Source organism: Moschus berezovskii, chromosome 21 (assembly GCF_049115385.1).
Source record: "Moschus berezovskii isolate FMDL1 chromosome 21, NW_MosBer_1.0, whole genome shotgun sequence".
Taxonomy (NCBI): domain Eukaryota; kingdom Metazoa; phylum Chordata; class Mammalia; order Artiodactyla; family Moschidae; genus Moschus; species Moschus berezovskii.
In genome coordinates this window covers 9,859,210-9,877,473 of record NC_142480.1, presented here as the reverse complement: position 1 = coordinate 9,877,473, position 18,264 = coordinate 9,859,210, and the positions used below count along the sequence as shown (strand labels likewise).

General features: G+C 48.5%; 1 protein-coding gene across 1 annotated transcript; it reads left to right on the top strand.

Annotated features, from left to right (window-relative positions):
• The first annotated feature begins 401 nt into the window (after positions 1–401).
• Positions 402–10,466, top strand: GLRX5 (glutaredoxin 5). The gene is made up of 2 exons (XM_055418478.2): positions 402–772; positions 9,354–10,466. Exons 1-2 carry the CDS (start codon positions 475–477, stop codon positions 9,530–9,532), a joined length of 477 nt encoding a protein of 158 aa, XP_055274453.2. The 5' UTR covers positions 402–474; the 3' UTR covers positions 9,533–10,466.
• Positions 10,467–18,264: the final 7,798 nt, after the last annotated feature.

The window sequence follows — 18,264 nt, the reverse complement described above, 5'->3', positions numbered from 1 at the left end:
CGGAACCGGAACCCTCATCTGGACATGACCCCTTCCCGGCGTTCCGAGGAGCTGCGAAAACCCCGCCCAGCGCCTGGCCCAGTCCTCCCGCAGTATCCCAGCAGGCCCGTCTACCCTTCGGAGGGAAGTCGTCTTTCCAGTTTCGCTTCTCCTTATGGCGGAACGTCGTGACCCCGATGGACATCCACTTCCTCCAATCAACTGACGAAGCGGTTGCCGACGGCCAATGGTGAGGGGGTGGGTGGTGGCTCAGACGTAAGGACCGCCTTCAAGCTGTCGGGGCGGGACGAGCAATCTGATTGGTAGAATCAAGTAATTGCGGGCCAGCGCTCTCCAATGACGGAGAGCTATTCGGAGCCGGTCCAATGAGGGCCTCCGGGGGGCGGGCCGAGCCGCCGCGGGCCGGGCCCCGGGAAGGCTCCGGCTGGCTAGCCCAGGTCGCCAGAGGTCGAGGGCTGCGGCCAGCGTGCCGGGATGAGCGGGTCCCTGGGCCGGGCGGCGGCGGCAGCGGCGACGGCTCTGCTCCGGTGGGGGCGCGGCGCAGGCGGCGGCCTCCGGGGCCCGGGCGTGCGGGCGGCAGGCTCGGGCGGCAGCGGCTCGTCAGAGCACCTGGACGCGTTGGTGAAGAAGGACAAGGTGGTGGTCTTCCTCAAGGGGACGCCGGAGCAGCCCCGGTGCGGCTTCAGCAACGCCGTGGTGCAGATCCTGCGGCTGCACGGCGTCCGCGACTACGCGGCCTACAACGTGCTGGACGACCCCCAGCTCCGGCAAGGTCAGGGCCGGCTGCGGGCGGGGCTGGGGGGCGACCTCCCTTGGCCGCTCTGCGGGGCCGAGGGTCTGCCGGGCAGGTCCGTCCGGGGGCTCCAGGGGAGGGGGTTAGGGTACGGGTTTCCACGCCGCATTAGAGCATCTAGGGTGCGGGCACGATCGAGTTGGAACTGGGTTTTGAAGATCTGGGGCTCTGGGCCAGCCTGTGCAGCGGGGTTAAGTCCTAGCGGTTCTCCGATCCTTACTCCGAGCTGCAATAGGCGTTTCGGGGCGAGTTCTCTTCGGCTGAGTCCAAGGAACATGGTCAGCAGCCCGACTCCCGGCTCTGCAGGAGTGGGGAAGTGGGGCAAAGGGATACAGGAAGAGGCCCTAAGAAGTTGGCACTTGGGGACAATTTGAGGGAGTGGCCTGTCCCGTGGATTAGGGGCAGGTGCTGTTGATGGTGCGGGGAGGGCCGAGGTTGCCCTTTTCTGAGGCTCGGGGGTTCAGAGATTGGCCTGTCGTGCCTCAAGGCTGGGGGATGGGGGTGGCCAGGGCTTACAAGCAGGGGCTTGACTCAGCTTCTGGAGTGAACTTAGCTGACGTCTGCTGCTGTGGGAGAAAAAGACATGAAAATTTACGTTCAGATACTCAAGGATGGGGGAGATTTGTGGGGAATGTGTATCTTAGAGAGGTTTGTGGGGAGAGGGATGAGGAATGACTGCTGAGCCCTACTAACTCAAGCTGGCAGCTCCAGGAGCCAGTCAGGTTCTGGGGCAGACGCTGCAGAGTCTGTGATCTGTCACTGGCTCAGGAGGGAGGAGGGCCCTGACAGTTAATTAGCATCTTTGCTGTTGAGTCTCCTGCTGTGAACCTTACCTGTATTCTTCTGTTTCCTGTGAGTTGAGTAGGAGGACTGGAGAAGGGAATGGCAACCCATTCCAGTATTCTTGCCTGGAAAACTAGACCTGCCCTTTGGCTGGAGTGGATGGGGTTGGCAGAGAAATGGGGGGGACTGTCCCTGTACCCGCTGAAGGGTGGCATTCCAGTTAGACTTTTCAGTGACTGAGTTCTCCCTGAGTCTTCCTGAGGGTGTTTAGTGACAGAGACCTAGAGAGAGTTTTAAGGCACCAAGTTCTGAGGTAGTCTCCATGCCGAGTTCAGTGTTTTGCTGTTCTGCATTTGAAGTTGTCCATCTTAGTCATTCCACCATGGACGAGACAGGCTGGTGTCAGGGAAAGGCTGCAGGTTAGAATCCGGTGGCCAATGCATTCTGCAGCCTGAAGCAAGTCACAAAACTGCATTTTCCTTTTCAATGATATGAGGATAATGAAACCACGTGTGCCAAAGTTTTTGTGAGGAACAAAGAGAAAGGAAAACTTGTAGAAAGTGCCTGTCATCTCACCTGGCTCAGGGAAGGCACCCACTAAATGGTAGCTGTTTTATTATTAGCACTTTATGGCTTGAAAAGTATTTTCCCCCATGTTATCTAATCCCTGTAGAACTCTTGGGTTTGGTGGGTGGAAATGAGGAGTGAAGGCAGGTTAGCATAACCAGAAGGTATGGGATACCAAAGAGTCAGACACAACAGAGCGGCTAGAAATAAAAAAAAGTAATACTGCCATGTATTACGCCCATGATAATTTTGCCTTCCTGGTCTACTGGAATGCTACCAAGTGGCTGGCTTTTTTCACATCCAGGGTGAGCTACAGCCTTCATCCAGCAGCAGGGTGTCTCTGCTTCTAAGATAAGATAGGAATAACTGCAGCCTCAGCTGGGACCTTGCCTCGCCACTATGGCCCTTAGTGAAAAGTTGTGTTGTTGGTATCTTGCTTCGCCTAAAGTTTTGAGAGCCTCCAGTTTGTGACTTTCGGTTCTCCTGTTTAATATAACCAGCGGATGGTATAACTGAATCCCTTTGCCTGTATACCTGAAACATTATGCATCAACTATACTTCAATTAAGAAAAAAATGTTTTTAAATATAACCAGAGGTAGGCCATACTGCAGTCTGGCCAGTGAACTGAAAGAGCAGGAGTGAGAATGACTTTGCTAAGAGCACTTCTGTGCCTGACTGTCAGTCTTCTCAAGTGTTCAAACAACAGCAACAGGAATTTAACCCCTGAGTTTCTTGACTGTTGACCTTCATCAGACCGTTATTTTAGTTAGTAAATGTGTTACATGTATATTGAACATAATACATGTCTTTTGTTGCCTAGAAAAGTAAGCATTAGTGTAAGTCTGAACCTACAGACGTAGGGCAGGGCAGTGTGAGCAGGTTTTCACAGTGGGGATTAGTTTTAGCCTGGGTGAGGCTTTGAGACTTGAAGACCCCATCTTTTTGCTTGCCACAGCTTTGAGTTTGCCGTGAGAGACTGACCGGCTGTCTGATGCTTGCTTTTGCCAACCAAGGATATGTCTGTGTGCCTTTCCCAGACCCAAGATTACTTCTAGTAACAGGAGAGTTCAGTTCAGCTGCTCAGTAGTGTCTGACTTTTTTGCGACCCCATGGACTGCAGCACTCCAGGCTTCCCTGCTGCTGCTGCTAAGTCACTTCAGTCGTGTCCGACTCTGTGTGACCCCATGACAGAAGCCCACCAGGCTCCCCCGTCCCTGGGATTCTCCAGGCAAGAACACTGGAGTGGGTTGCCATTTCCTTCTCCAATGTGTGAAAGTGAAAAGTGAAAGTGAAGTCGCTCAGTCGTGCTTAGCGACCCCACGGACTGCAGCCTACCGGGCTCCTCCATCCATGGGATTTTCTAGGCAATAGTACTGGAGTGGCTTGCCATTGCCTTCTCCGCCAGGCTTCCGTATCCATCACCAACTCCCGGAGCTTGCTCAAACTCATATCCTTCGAGTTGGTGACACCATCCAAACATCACATCCTCTGTCGTCCCCTTCTCCTCCTGCCTTCAGTCTTTCCCTGGAGGGCAGACAGAATGAAAACCACAACAGGAGAGGGACTCCTGCAAAACTGGCCTTTCCTGCTTTCTTGTGCCAGATGAGGCTGAGGTTTACAAAGAGCCCAAGCGGGAGGAGGACCCTCAGACACTGTCTCCTAGTTCTGGGTGCTGGGTCCGTGGAACGTGGTGCCCAGAGGTGTCAGGCCCAGGGTGACTGTGAGGCAGCTTTGCACTTTGTCTTTCCTCAAGGTTGTTTTTTTTTTTCCTTTTTTAAAACCTGGAGCACACATCGAAGACAACCGCAGTAGAACCCGCAGGGACAGGGTCCCAGTGGGTAGATGTCACCATATCCTACTCCTGGTCTTAACAAAGACTAATCTTTACTTTCCGTTGCAAAAGAAACACATGCTCATGGGAGAAACTTGGAAGACAATGATGAAAACCGAAAGCAAATGAAAATCCTCTGTGATTCTGGTAGAAACCATAAACCATTATTATTAACATTTGGATCTAGCTTCTAACAGTTTTATCTTTGTTTTGTTTTTTAGGAGAGTTGAGATCACACATTATATATAGCGTTCTGCCCTCCTGAGAGCGGGGAAAGTGTCTTTTGTGACTCCCGGGGCACTGTGTGTGTTGCTTACGCAAAGCAAGCTTTCAGTGAGTGTCTCGATGAAAACTGCTTCTTTTCTTTATCATTTTATCATAAACTCTGTTCCATGCTCGTGAAAACATTACGGACACTGGAATTTCTGCCTGTTCAGATTACTCTTTTATTCTTCACTTAGAGAGCAGTGTCTGTTGAATGAATAACCATCACCCTTTGTCGAGTGGTTCTTAAGCATTCGAACATACGCTCAGCCTCGCCGGCGTCCAGGGCTTTAAGGCCGTAGCAAAGCAAGAAGTCAGATCAGGAGTGTGCGTGTGTGTCTACGCAGGGCGGGTTGTATGCTGCAGACAGGGAGATAACGTGTGCCCACCCTCTGGAGGAGAAACTCTCAGTGCCCAGGCAGGTTGAAGGTGAACTGACCTGAAGACCCAGCTGTTTCACCCCCAGGTATTTAGTCTAGAGCAGGGACCAGCAGGCTTCCTTTGTGAAGAGCCAGAGTGTAAGTACTTGAGGCTTTGGGGCCCAGTGGTCTCTGCTGGCCCCTGTTCAGCTCTGCTGTTACAGTGTACCGCAGTCAGAAAAGACAGTGTTTTGCTAAAAAGGGGGCTCAGTGGTAAAGAATCCACCTGCCAATGCAGGAGACTCGGGTTCAATCCTTGGAGAAGGAAATGGCAACCTGCACCAGTATTCTTGCCTGGGAAATCTCATGGACAGAGGAGCCTGGCAGGCTATGGTCCATGGGGTCGAAAAAGAGTCAGACATGACTTAGTGACTAAACAACAACCAGTTGCAAAAAGGTAATTGTGACCTAATGCCATGTGTGTCTATAAATGTTCACAATGTGAAGCAGTCCCATGGGTTGCAGATCTGTGTGTTACGCAGGTGGGGCTCACAGGTGGGCAGGAGTAACCGATGCCAGCCCCCGGCCAGAGGCCACCTCTGGTGGTCAAGAACCTGGCCTTTGGACTCCCAGACACCGGGACGCAAATTCCGGCTCCACCATATGCTAGCTCTGTGACATTGGTTAAGTTATTTAACCTAAGAGCCCTTATTTTTTTTATCTGTAGAATAAGGATAGTTATACATACCTCTGTAAAGATGAAATGAGATTAGATGTGTGAAAAATGTAAAAGTATGAAACTCGGGAACCCGTAGCTCAGTAGATGGTGTTTTTATTACTGCATGGCGTACTTCACTGGTGTTTTTCCTGCATTCTTCCCCTCTGTTTGCCCCGCTGCATGTATTGTCGGGAGAGCATCACTGTGAGTGGGTAGAGGGTATTGGCTGGAGAGGGTAGCCGCAGTGCACCTGGCACCGTGGGAGCTTAATTCACTTCACCAATTTTAACTTATTTAATCTTCATAATCTGTGAGGCAGAGTTATTCCCATTTTCCAGAAAAGGAAACTGAGGCTAAGAGATGCGATTTATCTGAGGCTGTATTTACAAGCCAGCCAGCCAGGCTGACCCCTGAACCAAAGCCTTGTTCCCTTTTGTGTGCCAGTTCAGTCATGTCCGACTCTTTGTGACCCCATGGACGATAGCCCACCAGACTCCTCTGTCCGTGGAATTTCCCAGGCAGGACTACTGGAGCGGGTTGCCAGTTCCTTCTCAGGTTCCTTCTTGGCACTGTGATTTACTTTTCCTCTCTTGAAGCTCTGCTATTTTCGATGCTTTTAGCTCACATTATCTCAAGCAGTCCTAACATACTCTTAAGTTAGGGAATATGGAGAACTATGTGACTCCAGAGGAGGTGATGTAACCTTGCCAAGGAGTAGAGTCTCCTGATTGGCAGTGTTGGAATTAGCCTGCATCAGACTCTGAAGCTCATGTCCTGAAAATCTACCGGGAAGAAAGAAAATTGTAATCACAGTGCTCTTATGGTTGATTGTCCAAAGCAGGAATGACGTCCAGTGTTCTGAAATGTCAAGAATTTTAGAAGCACCTTTTGAAAGTTCTGGAAGGGAATTTTCTAGAACGTTTTCTCCGCTCTGACTTGATACTTTGGAATATTAAAATTTTTGGTGGAGCAGTGGGTGTATGTAGAATTGATTTTGTAAGAGACTCCTAAGTCGCAGTTCTGGTTTTACCTGTTATGTAACTTTGCATTCAACATTTTCCGTCACAGACAGAATCACATTTTATCATCTGTAGAGTATGGTTATCATTAAGGTCCATTTCCTGGCTATGATTTTCTAATTTTTCAAGAATTGCTTTCTGATTCTGAGTTATTCCAAGCGATAGATGCAAGAACTACACAGATAGTCACACTTAGGTTGTAGTCACCGAAAATTTAAAGGGTGAGAAAAATTAGCCATACTGAATTGTGACTTGATAGAATTTTTGTTTCCAGTTTATGATTCGTAGTCTTCTGTTTTTGGGAGTTTCTCGTTCACTCTCTAGGAAGCAGTTGGGTTTTCCTGTAATATTTAAATTTGTAATCAGACTTTTTAAAACATGGAAAATGGCATAGATTTTAGGAAAGATGTCAGAGCTTTGCTTTGATGTCAGCCACCCACAACAGTTGATAATCTGAAAATGAAAGAAGCAGGTAAGTTTAATTATGATGAACTGTCAGCACTGTGGGCACCCTGGGTACTGGCACAGTGCCATCCTGTGCTCTGAGGTGGGTTCTTCTCGGCTCTTGAAGTGTAAGTGATCAGGACAGCCACGGGGTTTGCAAGGAATCCGTCTCCCTTGATTGTGACTGTGTTGGATATTCAGAGTGGTCCAAAAAACCCACTTGTTTTGGCAGTTTTGGTGGTAAGAATGGACCCCCTTCCTTCCGTGTAGTTGGGATGCGTGGTCTGCAGCAACATAATATTCAGTGACTGAGACGAGCCTGATGCTTTGGCTGAGCATACAAACAACTGATGAAAGCAGATCATTCTTTTACTCAACAAAGGTTTTTTAAAACAGCATACTTTTTAGGATTAAACATGTGGTTTGGGGTGGCCTTCAGATGGCAGATTTTTTTCACCTTTGGCATGTTTCAAAAACTGTAGGCACTGGGATTTCCTTGATGGTCCAGTGATTTAAGACTACACTCCCAACGCAGGAAGCCTGGGTTCGATTCCTGGTTGGGAAACAGATCCTGCATGCTGCTAGGCACAGCACACACACACACACAAATTACAGGCATTCACCACAAGAATCAGTAGATGTTTATTGCCATGGAGAGCTTAATGCACATATTATTAATTGGGGGCGGGGAAACCCATAGTGTCGTGCAGATAAATGGTTTGTATACATAAATGTAAAAGATGTTTTAAGAAAGTTTCGAAGAGGTAAAAAGTTCATATTAAACGCTTCTTAATCCTCCCCATCATAAAGTAAAAAAGGTGACTTATTGGAAACATAAGTAAATTCTGATAGTCTCTTTGTGTTTGAGGATAGAGTTTAAAAAAAAAATCCAAAACATACAACTTATATGCTAAGTAATTATTTATGTAATACCAAACATCAGACCAATGAAAAACCTGAATTCTTCAGAGTATTCCAGTATAAAGACATTCTGATGGTTCGTGGAATTTGCCCTTTATTGATAATCTCCAAACCTCCAGCTGACTTTTTTTTTTAAAAACAGAAACCCAGAGTAGCTTCGAAGTGAACTTTTCAGAGCCTATAATGTTGTAACCATTTCTTCATCCTTGAAGTCTGTCTGCAGAAGAAAGATAAAACTCTCCAGAGGCTACCTTCTAGGGCTGTCCTGGCGAGCAAAGTTGCTGGGTTTTTTTTTTTTTTAGGAGGCAGTGACTTAAAAGAGAAAAACACAGGGTATCTTGGCACAATTCTTTGTAAAATAACTCATATTGGCCATCTTATTTGGTCAAACGCATCTGATAATAATGATGGGGCATCACGCAGAAGGTTTTGTATCATTTTTTTGCATAAAAACCACCACTTGACCAATTTCTAAAATTTGCATAATACGATCTTTGGCTTGAAGAATCTGTTGACTTTTCTGTTTCATTTATTTGTGTGTTTAAAAAAGTACACTTCAATCTCAGGCTCTGAGTCAAAAAGAAAGTAAAAGATGAGGAATTCAGAAAAGGATTTTTTGGGTTTTTTTTAATGTCTTAAGATTGAAACCACAGTTCTTTCATAACCATCGCCCTCGTGGCCCCGCTCTGAACAGAATCATCAGATGGCTGCCCTGTCCCAGGAGGTGCGTCATCTCGGTGTGTCCTTGGAGCCACTGTCTTTGTCTCTTAGTGTGGGGAGTGGGTCTCCCTCAGCCTGTGGCCCTGTGCCTGGCCCAGTACACGGGCCTTTGTGAGTCCTGGGCCCTCCCTTCATTTTCCTCAGTCCCTATGAGTTCTGGGCTGAACCGGCTCAGCTGTCCCATCTGAGGGGTGGAATAGGACCAGAGCCATAGTCTGTAGACACAGGAGAGGGATTTTTGCTCAGGTAAGAGAATCATTAAAGATAAAAACCACTGATGCAGCATCTTACTTCACCAGCCAAGACAGGCGTGAAGAACATTAGGCGGGGGCTGCCCAATCGGCCAGTGAGTCACTGTACTGTGATGGGCCCACGTTCATTTGTCCATTTGGAATTGAAGTTGTGACATTTCTCTTTTTTATTTTGCTGCAAACGTGGCTGGCACAAGCATGGGGAATATCACCTTGTGAATCTTGTGTAACTTGCATTAACTAATCAAGTACTCTGCCATTATCCAGGGTCAGTCGTGAGTCAAGTCATTTATGAGAGTTTTCCTTACCTGACTCTCATAAAAACTTCATGGGATGAAGGTAGAAACAGAGGATGGAGGCCTCTCAGTTTACAATTGGAAGAGTCAGGGTTTTTTGTTTTGTTATTTATTTATTTGGCTGTGCTGGGTCTTAGTTGCAGCATGTGGCCCTTGAACCCTGGCCCTCTGCCTTGGGAGCTCAGAGTCTTAGCCACCGGACCATCAGGGAAGTCCCAAAGAGTCAAGGTTTAAACAGCGGTTCCTGGACTCTAACGCTTACGCTGGCCCCAGGGATGGGAGGCAAGGGAGAAACACGGGGTGTTCTGCTCAGAACAGGGGATGTGTCGTCGTGCAGGTTCATCTTTGCTCATTCCAGTGACCCTTCCATGTTCTTTCCCCGTAGGCATTAAAGACTACTCCAACTGGCCCACCATCCCGCAAGTGTACCTTAACGGCGAGTTCGTGGGGGGCTGTGACATTCTCCTGCAGATGCACCAGAATGGGGACCTGGTGGAAGAACTGAAAAAGCTGGGGATCCGCTCCGCCCTCTTAGATGAAACGAAAGACCAGGACTCGAAGTGAGGGAAGGTGGCCCCAGGCGAGGAGCCACTGGTGTCAAGAGTCTCACCACCAGAGAAGCCTTACCCATTCAGGTTCCCACTGTTCAGATGACTGCTTGCACTGGTTCCTCCAGTTTGTAAGCAGCCAAGTGATTTTAGCGTGTCTGGTGTTCGGGCAAGGAAGATCCTGTCGTGAACATAATCGTAACCACTGTATTGTCATAATCAATGTCGCATTACGAGATTGTTGTAAACAAAATTCCTTCTTGTGTTGTCCTTTGCTCTTTGCCTGATTCAGGAGTAAACCTGGGAGCTTTTGAATCATTGTTATTCTTCACGGGTCCTCTGCAAATTCGTCAGTCTGCAGAGATAATATAACAACACCCCTCTCTCCCCAGTTTCTCGTAACTTGTTCTGTTAAGAAAACTGATGGACAAGGAAGAAAATAAGATAACCGGGTTTTGTTTAGTTTTTCTTTTTAATAAACTGCCAGCCCAGGGATACTGCATGTGAGTGTTATTCCGAACAACAGTAAGGCTGTGCGTTCATCTGTTCCGGCTGCTCTAACAAAGTGCTGTAGACTGAATGGCTTATAAACAGTGGATGTAGATTTCTCACAGTTGTGGAAGGCAGAAGTCCAAGATCAAGTCTGTAGCAGATACGCTCTGTGGTGAGGGCCCCTGCTGCTTCACAGACAACTGTGTTCCCACTTTTGGGGCCCATTTTGTAAGGGCACTAATCCCATTTATGAGGGGTCCACCCTCACTACCTGATCACATTCCAAAGGCCCCACCTCCTAACACCATCCCTTTGAGAGTTAGGTTATATGTCAGCATAGGAATTTTGAGGGGACACGGACATTCAGTCTAGAAGGACTTTTAGTAACTCTGACCTTTGGATTTTAGGAATTAAGAGTGATTCTCATACTCTTCTATTAAAATTTCCATGAAAATTGCCATCAAGCTGTGCTCTAATTTCTTGAGGGGAAGTAAGTGTTGTGAATGCTAAGAGGCGTTGATGATCCAGTTGGAGTCCTGGGCGGGCTGGACTGGCGGGGAGAGACGGGGGGGGGCACCCCGCTTGCCCATCTCCAAAGACCTGTGCTTGGCCAGCTGTGCTGCACTTCAATAAGGAGTGGCCATTAACTCCCTCCAAAGCATGGGATCTTGTGAACCTTTCATTCCTTAAAAATAGGGCCTTTATAAAAAAAGAACATAATTGGAATCATAGTTGAGATCTTCCAGTGTGTGGTATCTTTTAACAAGACTGTGTTTCTTCTCCACCTGGGCTGAAAGTGGAGCTGGAGGTAAGCTTTACAGTGATTCATGGGAAGAAAGCCCACTCTTAAACCTTGGGGACCCAGAAGCCTTCATTCATCTCCAAGGGCTTAAAGAAAGCATCTCTTCAGACGTGCACAGTGGCAGAGGTAGGAAGAAGCTGCTTTTTTTTTTTTTTTAATTGAAAAGAGCAAAAGGAATAACAAAGAAAGAGGATGGCTTATTTCCCCAGAGCCGTTCGGGAGGCTTGTTCTGTGTTGATCACTGCGTCTACATGAATGCCTCTTGCAAAAGCTCTGAAAACGGATGGACTTAGTCGGGTAAGGATTGACCTGCCCAGTGGTCCTGCAGGTCTCAGCTCCTGGCTCCATCCTTCCCACACCGCCACCCCTACCCCCACCAAGAGCCTGTGGAGAAAGGAAAGAGGAACTGTAGCCCCCCTGCAGGTCATTGGGGGCTGTCCTATTAGATGAGAGGACTGGCCTTGGTAAATTACAGAACTCAGGGCTTCAGGGAAAAGAAAAGCGGATTATTGTCACAAAAGGTTTCATGTTACACGTGTTGTATACTCTGCATCCCATCAATTCCTTTTGTGTCCGCTCTACGCTAAGAGCTTACCCAGACCCTTAGAGCCTTAGAGGAGGTTGGAGCTCATTCGTTGGAAACATGTTGTTTTACAAATGAAAATGAGGGCACTGGAAGGAAGCCCTGTGCCGCTGCCATGCCATGGCTGAGCCAAGCCTGTGACCTTGTCCTTTGGAAAGAATACCATTAGCAAATCACCCTTTTACCATTCCTGGATGAGAACCAGGCTGTGGGGCACACACGTGAGTGTGCAAAACTGACCCTCGCCTTCACATGGGTGCTTTTCCACAATTTTGCTCCTTTTGGCTTTTTCCCTAAACCTGCCTTTATCCCCTTAGGGTTCATCTAAACAATGAAATGATGAGAACCATTTGCAGGGAAACATCAGTGTAGGAAACCTCCCTAGAATATCAGCACTGGGAGAGAGCCACCAAGTAAATAATTTGACTCAGAGGCTTATGAATCACAGTGAGATCATATCAGTCACCAGAGAGCTTAAAAGTTTAAGGAATCACTGAGCTCTACAAGGAATGGAAATGTTCTTTCCAGCAGTTCATTAATACTTTCTCTATGCTTGACACTTCTTTCCCAAGTGGGAAATTGAAGATGGTATCTGATGTCAGTCTGAATAATTTTAATGATCTGCATAATTAGAATTTGCTGTGATAATTAGAACAGTGACACCGGAATCCCTTGTACAAACAGCAATGTCACACATCATCTGTTTTAACTATGCAAGGTCTGCTTCACAGCTTTCCACTGCAGGACATCGACTGTTATCATTTGATTTGATTTATTGGATTCTTGTCACAACTTCAAAGTACTGTGTTACTAGACTGTTGGAAATAGAGGTAAATATTTTAGAAGATTAAACATTTGTATGAGTTGAGGTTTGGGAGATATTTTAGAACAGAAGGTAAGTTTTAAGACATCTAAGATTTCTTGTTATTGGCCCTATAGAATTGGGTAGAATATGGGTCCTCATGCTTTCCTGTAATTATTAAAGTCCCACTAGCTAGCTTGAGAAGGAATTCTTGTAAATTTGTTAAAGAGAAAAATTCTATCTTGAGAGGTTGGGTCCCTTGGTATTTGCAATGGGAGAGATTGCCCCAAGGGTTCAGAGGATCGACCTTTGTGTTGGCAGAGTTAAGTTGGAGTAAATTTAAACCAGAGGCAAGGAAATGTCCAGGTTTGTTTCTGAGAATCACTAGCAGGCAAAAATAGGTATTGGTGGATGGTCACAGAAACCGAAGTAGATTTGATAGCTTTAAAAAAAAATAGATTTCATAAGCCACTAGAGAATTGGCGGAATCCAAAATTCCTTTCTTGTCATCCATAAGAACTCAATGATAGCTATATATTTTGGCGGGGCCGGGGGTATGTGTAGCTGTGCCGTATGTAGTTCCCCCATCAGGCATTGAACTTGCCCCCTGCATTGTAAGTGCAGAGTCTTAGCCACTGGACCAGCAGGGAAGTCTCACACTACAGCTAATTTGAGGGAGAGGGAAGGAACGGTGAAAAAGAAAAGAGCTGGTTTCAAGCCACCCACAGTGGGGGTGAGGTGGACTTGGGCATCGCATCCTGCCCTGTTTCCTGAGAGCAGCATCATGCAGGTGGTAAAGCCGCGTGCGCCATCCAGTTGAGCTGGGGGCAGATGCGGTCCAAGTCTAAGGGCTTCCCTGGGAGCTCAGCTGGTAAAGAAATCTGCCTGCAATATGGGAGACCTGGGTTTGATCCCTGGGTTGGGAAGATCCCCTGGAGGAGGGCATGGCAACCCACTCCAGTATTCATCCCTGGAGAATCCCATGGACAGAGGAGCCTGGCGACTGCAGTCCATGGGGTCGCAAGGAGTCAGACACGACTGGTTAACTAAGAAGTGCACCTTGCTTCAAAGAGCTTTTCCCGACTGCAGTCAGACCGGGCTTCCACACACGCTTCACTGGCCTTCTCACTCTCCCAGATTGCCATCCCTGCCAGCCTTTCCACACCCCCTGTTTTACCCCCACAACCCCTTCTTTTTCATCACACCAGGCTGTAATTGCCCTTTTGCTTGTCTTCACTCAAGGATCTCATAGAAGTAGCATATGTCATGCTCAGAAAAACATGTAAAAAATAAGCAAATAATTTTTTCTCTGTTCTTTCCAGATGAGTCACAAAAGAAGCGTTAGGTCTTGGACTTCCCTGGGGGTCCAGGGTTGAGAATCTGCCTGCCAGTGCAGGGGACACAGGTCCGATCCCTGGTCTGGCAAGATTCTACATGCCGCAGGGCAGTTAAGCCCACATGCCGCAACTACTGCGGAGAAGTCAATGGCGCCCCACTCCAGTGCTCTTGCCTGGAAAATCCCATGGACGGAGGAGCCTGGTGGGCTGCAGTCCATGGGGTGGCGAAGAGTCGGACACGACTGAGCGACTTCACTTTCACTTTTCACTTTCATTCACTGGAGAAGGAAATGGCAAGCCACTCCAGTGTTCTTGCCTGGAGAATCCCAGGGATGGCAGAGCCTGGTGGGCTGCCGTCTATGGGGTCGCACAGAGTCGGACACGACTGAAGTGACTTAGCAGTAGCAGAGTCGCTTAATGGGCTTCCCAGGTGGCTCTAGTGGTGAAGAATATGGCTGCCAGTGCAGGAGACGCAAGGGACAAGGGTTCCATCCCTGGGACAGGAAGATCCCCTGGAGTAGGAAATGGCACCTCACTCCAGTCCTCTTGCCTGGAAAATCCCATGGGTAGAGGAACCTGGCGGGCTACAACCCAAGGGGCTGCAGCATCGGACACTACTGAGCATCTGAGCACATAGCTGATTAGCAGTTGTGATGGTTGTGATAGTTTCCGGTGAACCCTGCAGAGACTCAGCCATACATGTGTCAATACACGTATCCGTTCTCCCCCAAACCCCCCCCCATCCAGGCTGCCACGTGACACTGGGCAGAATTCAGTGCGCTCTGCAGCAGGTCCTTGTTGGTGTCTTGGCAGTTGCTTTCACATTGTGGCATTGAATCAGCCTTCGAGTGCTCCCTCCACCGCAGCACGGGGCGTGTCATGAGGGCCAGCATCTCTGCCTTGTTCCCTGCTGTGTCCCCAGTGCTTAGACTCCCACCTGACACACCATAGAGGCTTACTGCTTGGATGGATGGATGTTGACAGGGGTACACGTCTGACTAAGATGCGACGCCTGTGGGTCTGGTGAGCGTCCTGGTTGAGCACCAGGAAACTCTGCGGGGAGAGTGGAATCTGCCCGGGGGCCAGGGAGGCGCAGAGCAGGGGGTCTCCTGGGTCAATAGGAGGCAGTGCATGTGCTGAATCTTGGATGACAACGATCTTGGTGGCAGTCAGCCAGCGCCAACCAGCCCTTCTCGCTAGGTCATCTTTGCTGCACCCAAGTCCCATCGAGGCCAGCCCCTGGCGGTGCCGGTGCACAGGTGGTGGAGGTGGCCCATCTGAATGGCTGGGGGTCCCGTGGGGACTTGGGTTGTGCTCAACAGTGAGGGAACAGCAAGAGCTGTACTTTGTCTTTGCGTGTGTGGCAGGCCCTGATGGGTTGCACTGCACCTGTGTGTACACACAAACACACACACACACACACACACTCACATGTGTCCATGCGTAGGCGATATTCCTTCTGGCCAGAGGCTCTGCTCAGCTGCAGGCAGCCCCCCCCTTAGACGCTGCTTCCAGGACCCCTTCTCTTGGCCTGCTCTGACTTTCTCCAGGAGCTCCCTTCCTGCAGGACACTAAGTCAATGGGGCCGAGGGGCTGTGCCCACCTGAAGCTCCTGCTCTCTCCCTCCCTGAGACCATCCCATGGATACTCAGGACCCAGGAACTCCCTGCCCCAGTAGCCAAGGTTTTCTGTGAGCTTCTAGCCCAGTCTGTGCCCCACCCCCAATGGGGTGAGGACAGTGCCATCACAACAGTGGCTGGATGGCGGATGGACCCCTGCCCAAAGGATAGGGGAGCAGCCGTGGACAGACATTGAACTTGGCGCTCCATGTCCACACTCGGGCGCCCTGGGAGCTCAGTGGAGAAGGGGAGGCTCAGGGGCTGGTCTGTACTCTGTGCCCCTGTTCCTGTTTGTGGCCCTCACTGCCCCCTGCATGTCAGCATTTAGCAGGCCACTGGGATTCCAGGTTTAGGCAACAGCTTCCTACCAGGCGGGGCTTGTCTGTGACTCACACAGGATCTCCTAGATCATGTGGTCAGGCTCTGTGTGATCAGGATCATCACTAACAACCCAAGCTTCTCAGACCCCACCAGGGCTGCCCCTGGCCCTGGGTACCCTAGATTAGTTTGACCCCTGGGTGCTAGGGACTGAGTAGCTGGGTAGTAAGCAGCTCCTTGACTGGCATCCAATAAAGACCCTAGACACCACAGCCTGAGTTAGCATCCCCAGTGGGCATTACTTGGCACATATCACGTGGGTGTGGGAGAATGAACTGCTGTCCGAGAGGGTCCACTAGGGAGGGGCAGCTGGGAATCCATCTCTCCCAGACTCTGCCCTCTGCACCTTTTATCTTCACTTTAATAAAAGTCTGTACCCTTTCACTGTAATAAATCATCGAATAGGGCTTCCGAGTCCTGTGATTCCTTTTGATGGGTCTTGGGGATGCCCTGGCACAGGGCCAGCATCTCCAGATGGCCGGGGCTAGAGCCCCTATTCTTCCCTGTGTCCACCTCTCATTCACTTCTTACAAACCCATCATTGCCAGGCTGACCTCATGGCCCCTGGCCCTGCGGCCAGGACGCCCTCTAGCACAGCTGGCTCCAGACTAAACATTACACAAGGATTGTTTTAATGATTCCAGAGTGCCTACAGGGGTAGAGAGACTGGCCCACAGGCTACAGCCCATGCACCTGGACTTGTTCTGTGCAGAGCCTGTCTTTCTAGCTTAGATCCCTTATTTTCCCCACCCCCAAAAGCCCACTTCCGGGTCCCTGCACTTTTCAAGGTCTGAGCCAAGACTGAAGCAGTGCTAAGCCCCCTTTTCCGCCACCTGGAGCCAGTCTCCGAACTGGGGTTTCCTGCCCTGGTTCTAGCCTCCTTCTGGGGCCAGTGTCCCCGGAAAGGACCTCTGACCTCTGTGCCAGGAGGTACACCGGTTGTTAGGCACACATAATAAAGGGTACTGCCAAGGGGCGGGGGTGGGGCATTGCTTTGTAGAAGGACTTTGGGTGAGCTGCTCCTCTTCCACGCCTTCCCATGTCACTTGCGTTTTCATCTGTTCCTTTGATCAGCTGTACAAGTGTTTACTGAGGTTAACAGAGTTGATCAACAGAGGAAGGCGGTGGGGGGGGAGGGTAGTGATATATCAGGAGTTTGGTATTAGTGTAAAAATGGCTTCCCAGATGGCGCTAGTGGTAAAGAACCTGCCTGTCAATGCAGGAGACATGAGATCCAATCCCTAGGTTGGAAGATTCCCCTGGAGGAGGGCATGGCAACCCTCTCCCGTATTCTTGCCTGGAAAATTCCACGGGCAGAGGAGCCTGGCAGGCTGCAGTCCATGAAGTCACAAAGAGTTGGACACAGCTGAAGTGACTTAGTACTCACATACATACATAAAATAGGCAACCAACAAGGATTCACTGTATAGAAAAGGAAGCTCTACTCAGTATTTTTTAATAAACTATAAGGGAAAATAATCTGAAAAACAGATATATATATATATATATATATATATAATTGAATCACTGTTATACACCTGAAATGAGCACAGCATTGTAAATCCACTATACTTCAATAAAAAATACAAGTACATGAAAAAAACTTGTATAAGTATAGATGTTACAGTCAGATATATTTAACGCACTATCTTAAATATGCTTTAACATTAATTTTATTTACTTATTTTTAACATGAATTTTAAATTGTGCCAGTGAGAACACTGGGGCACAGTGAGAAGTTCAGTGACTTGGCCAGGGTCACACAGTTAAAAGAAGTGAAAGAACTGGAATACAAGCCCAGGATTCTATTAAGTTAGGGACGCATATGTACTACGTGCCTGCGTTTTCAGCCGCCTCAGTTGTGTCTGACGCTTTGCGAATACTGGAGCAGGTTACCATGCCCTTCTCCAGGGAATCTTTCCGACCCAGGGATCAAACCTGCATCCCCTGCCTTGTAGACAGATTCTTTACCCACTGAGCCACCTGGGAAAGCCACATACATATTATAACATATGTATTTAGGAGTACTGCTTCCTTCCCACAGTTTATGAAACAACTATTAAAATGTTCTATCAGCAGTTTCAACACCAATGTCTCTTGTCATGTCTAGAGAACTTGAGGTCTGTAACAAGTTTTCCAGCGCAGGGTTTCTCAAACTTTACTGTGAATACGAACCACCAAGGGATCCTATTAAAACACAGATTCAAATTCCACATTCTAACAAACTCTGGACCTGGGGAGAAGATGCTGGTGGGAAGGCCATAGAATGAGAAAGTCCTTGGAGCCCATGTCTTTGATTTTTATTTAAGTTGTCTGAAATGGCGCCATTTGAATCCATGCGTGACCTGTTCTGCGGAAATTTTACCTTAAGCATGCAGGACACTTGATATTCCGCTCCTCCCTGTAGGTTTTAACCACGGTCTCGATGATGTAACTACCTTGTTGTTGTTCAGTCACTCAGTCACGTCAGACTCTGCAACCCCATGGATTGCAGCATGCCAGGCTTCCCTGTCCTTCACCATCTCCCAGAATTTGCTCAAACTCATGTAATTACCTACTGGTTTGCTTTTATTTTTTCTAATGGTTTGCTTTTTAAGGGCTCCTCTGGTGGTTTACTCCTTGGAAGGAAAGTTATGACCAACCTAGATAGCATATTAAAAAGCAGATACATTACTTTGCCAACAAAGATCCATCTAGTCAAGGCTATGGTTCTTCCAGTGGTCATGTATGGATGT

Bases quoted from the DNA above. Each gene is read 5' to 3' on its own strand.
- GLRX5 (XM_055418478.2), top strand. From the start codon at position 475: ATGAGCGGGTCCCTGGGCCGGGCGGCGGCGGCAGCGGCGACGGCTCTG. The intron at 773-9,353 runs GTCAGGGCCGGC...CTTTCCCCGTAG, and splicing joins CGACCCCCAGCTCCGGCAAG to GCATTAAAGACTACTCCAAC.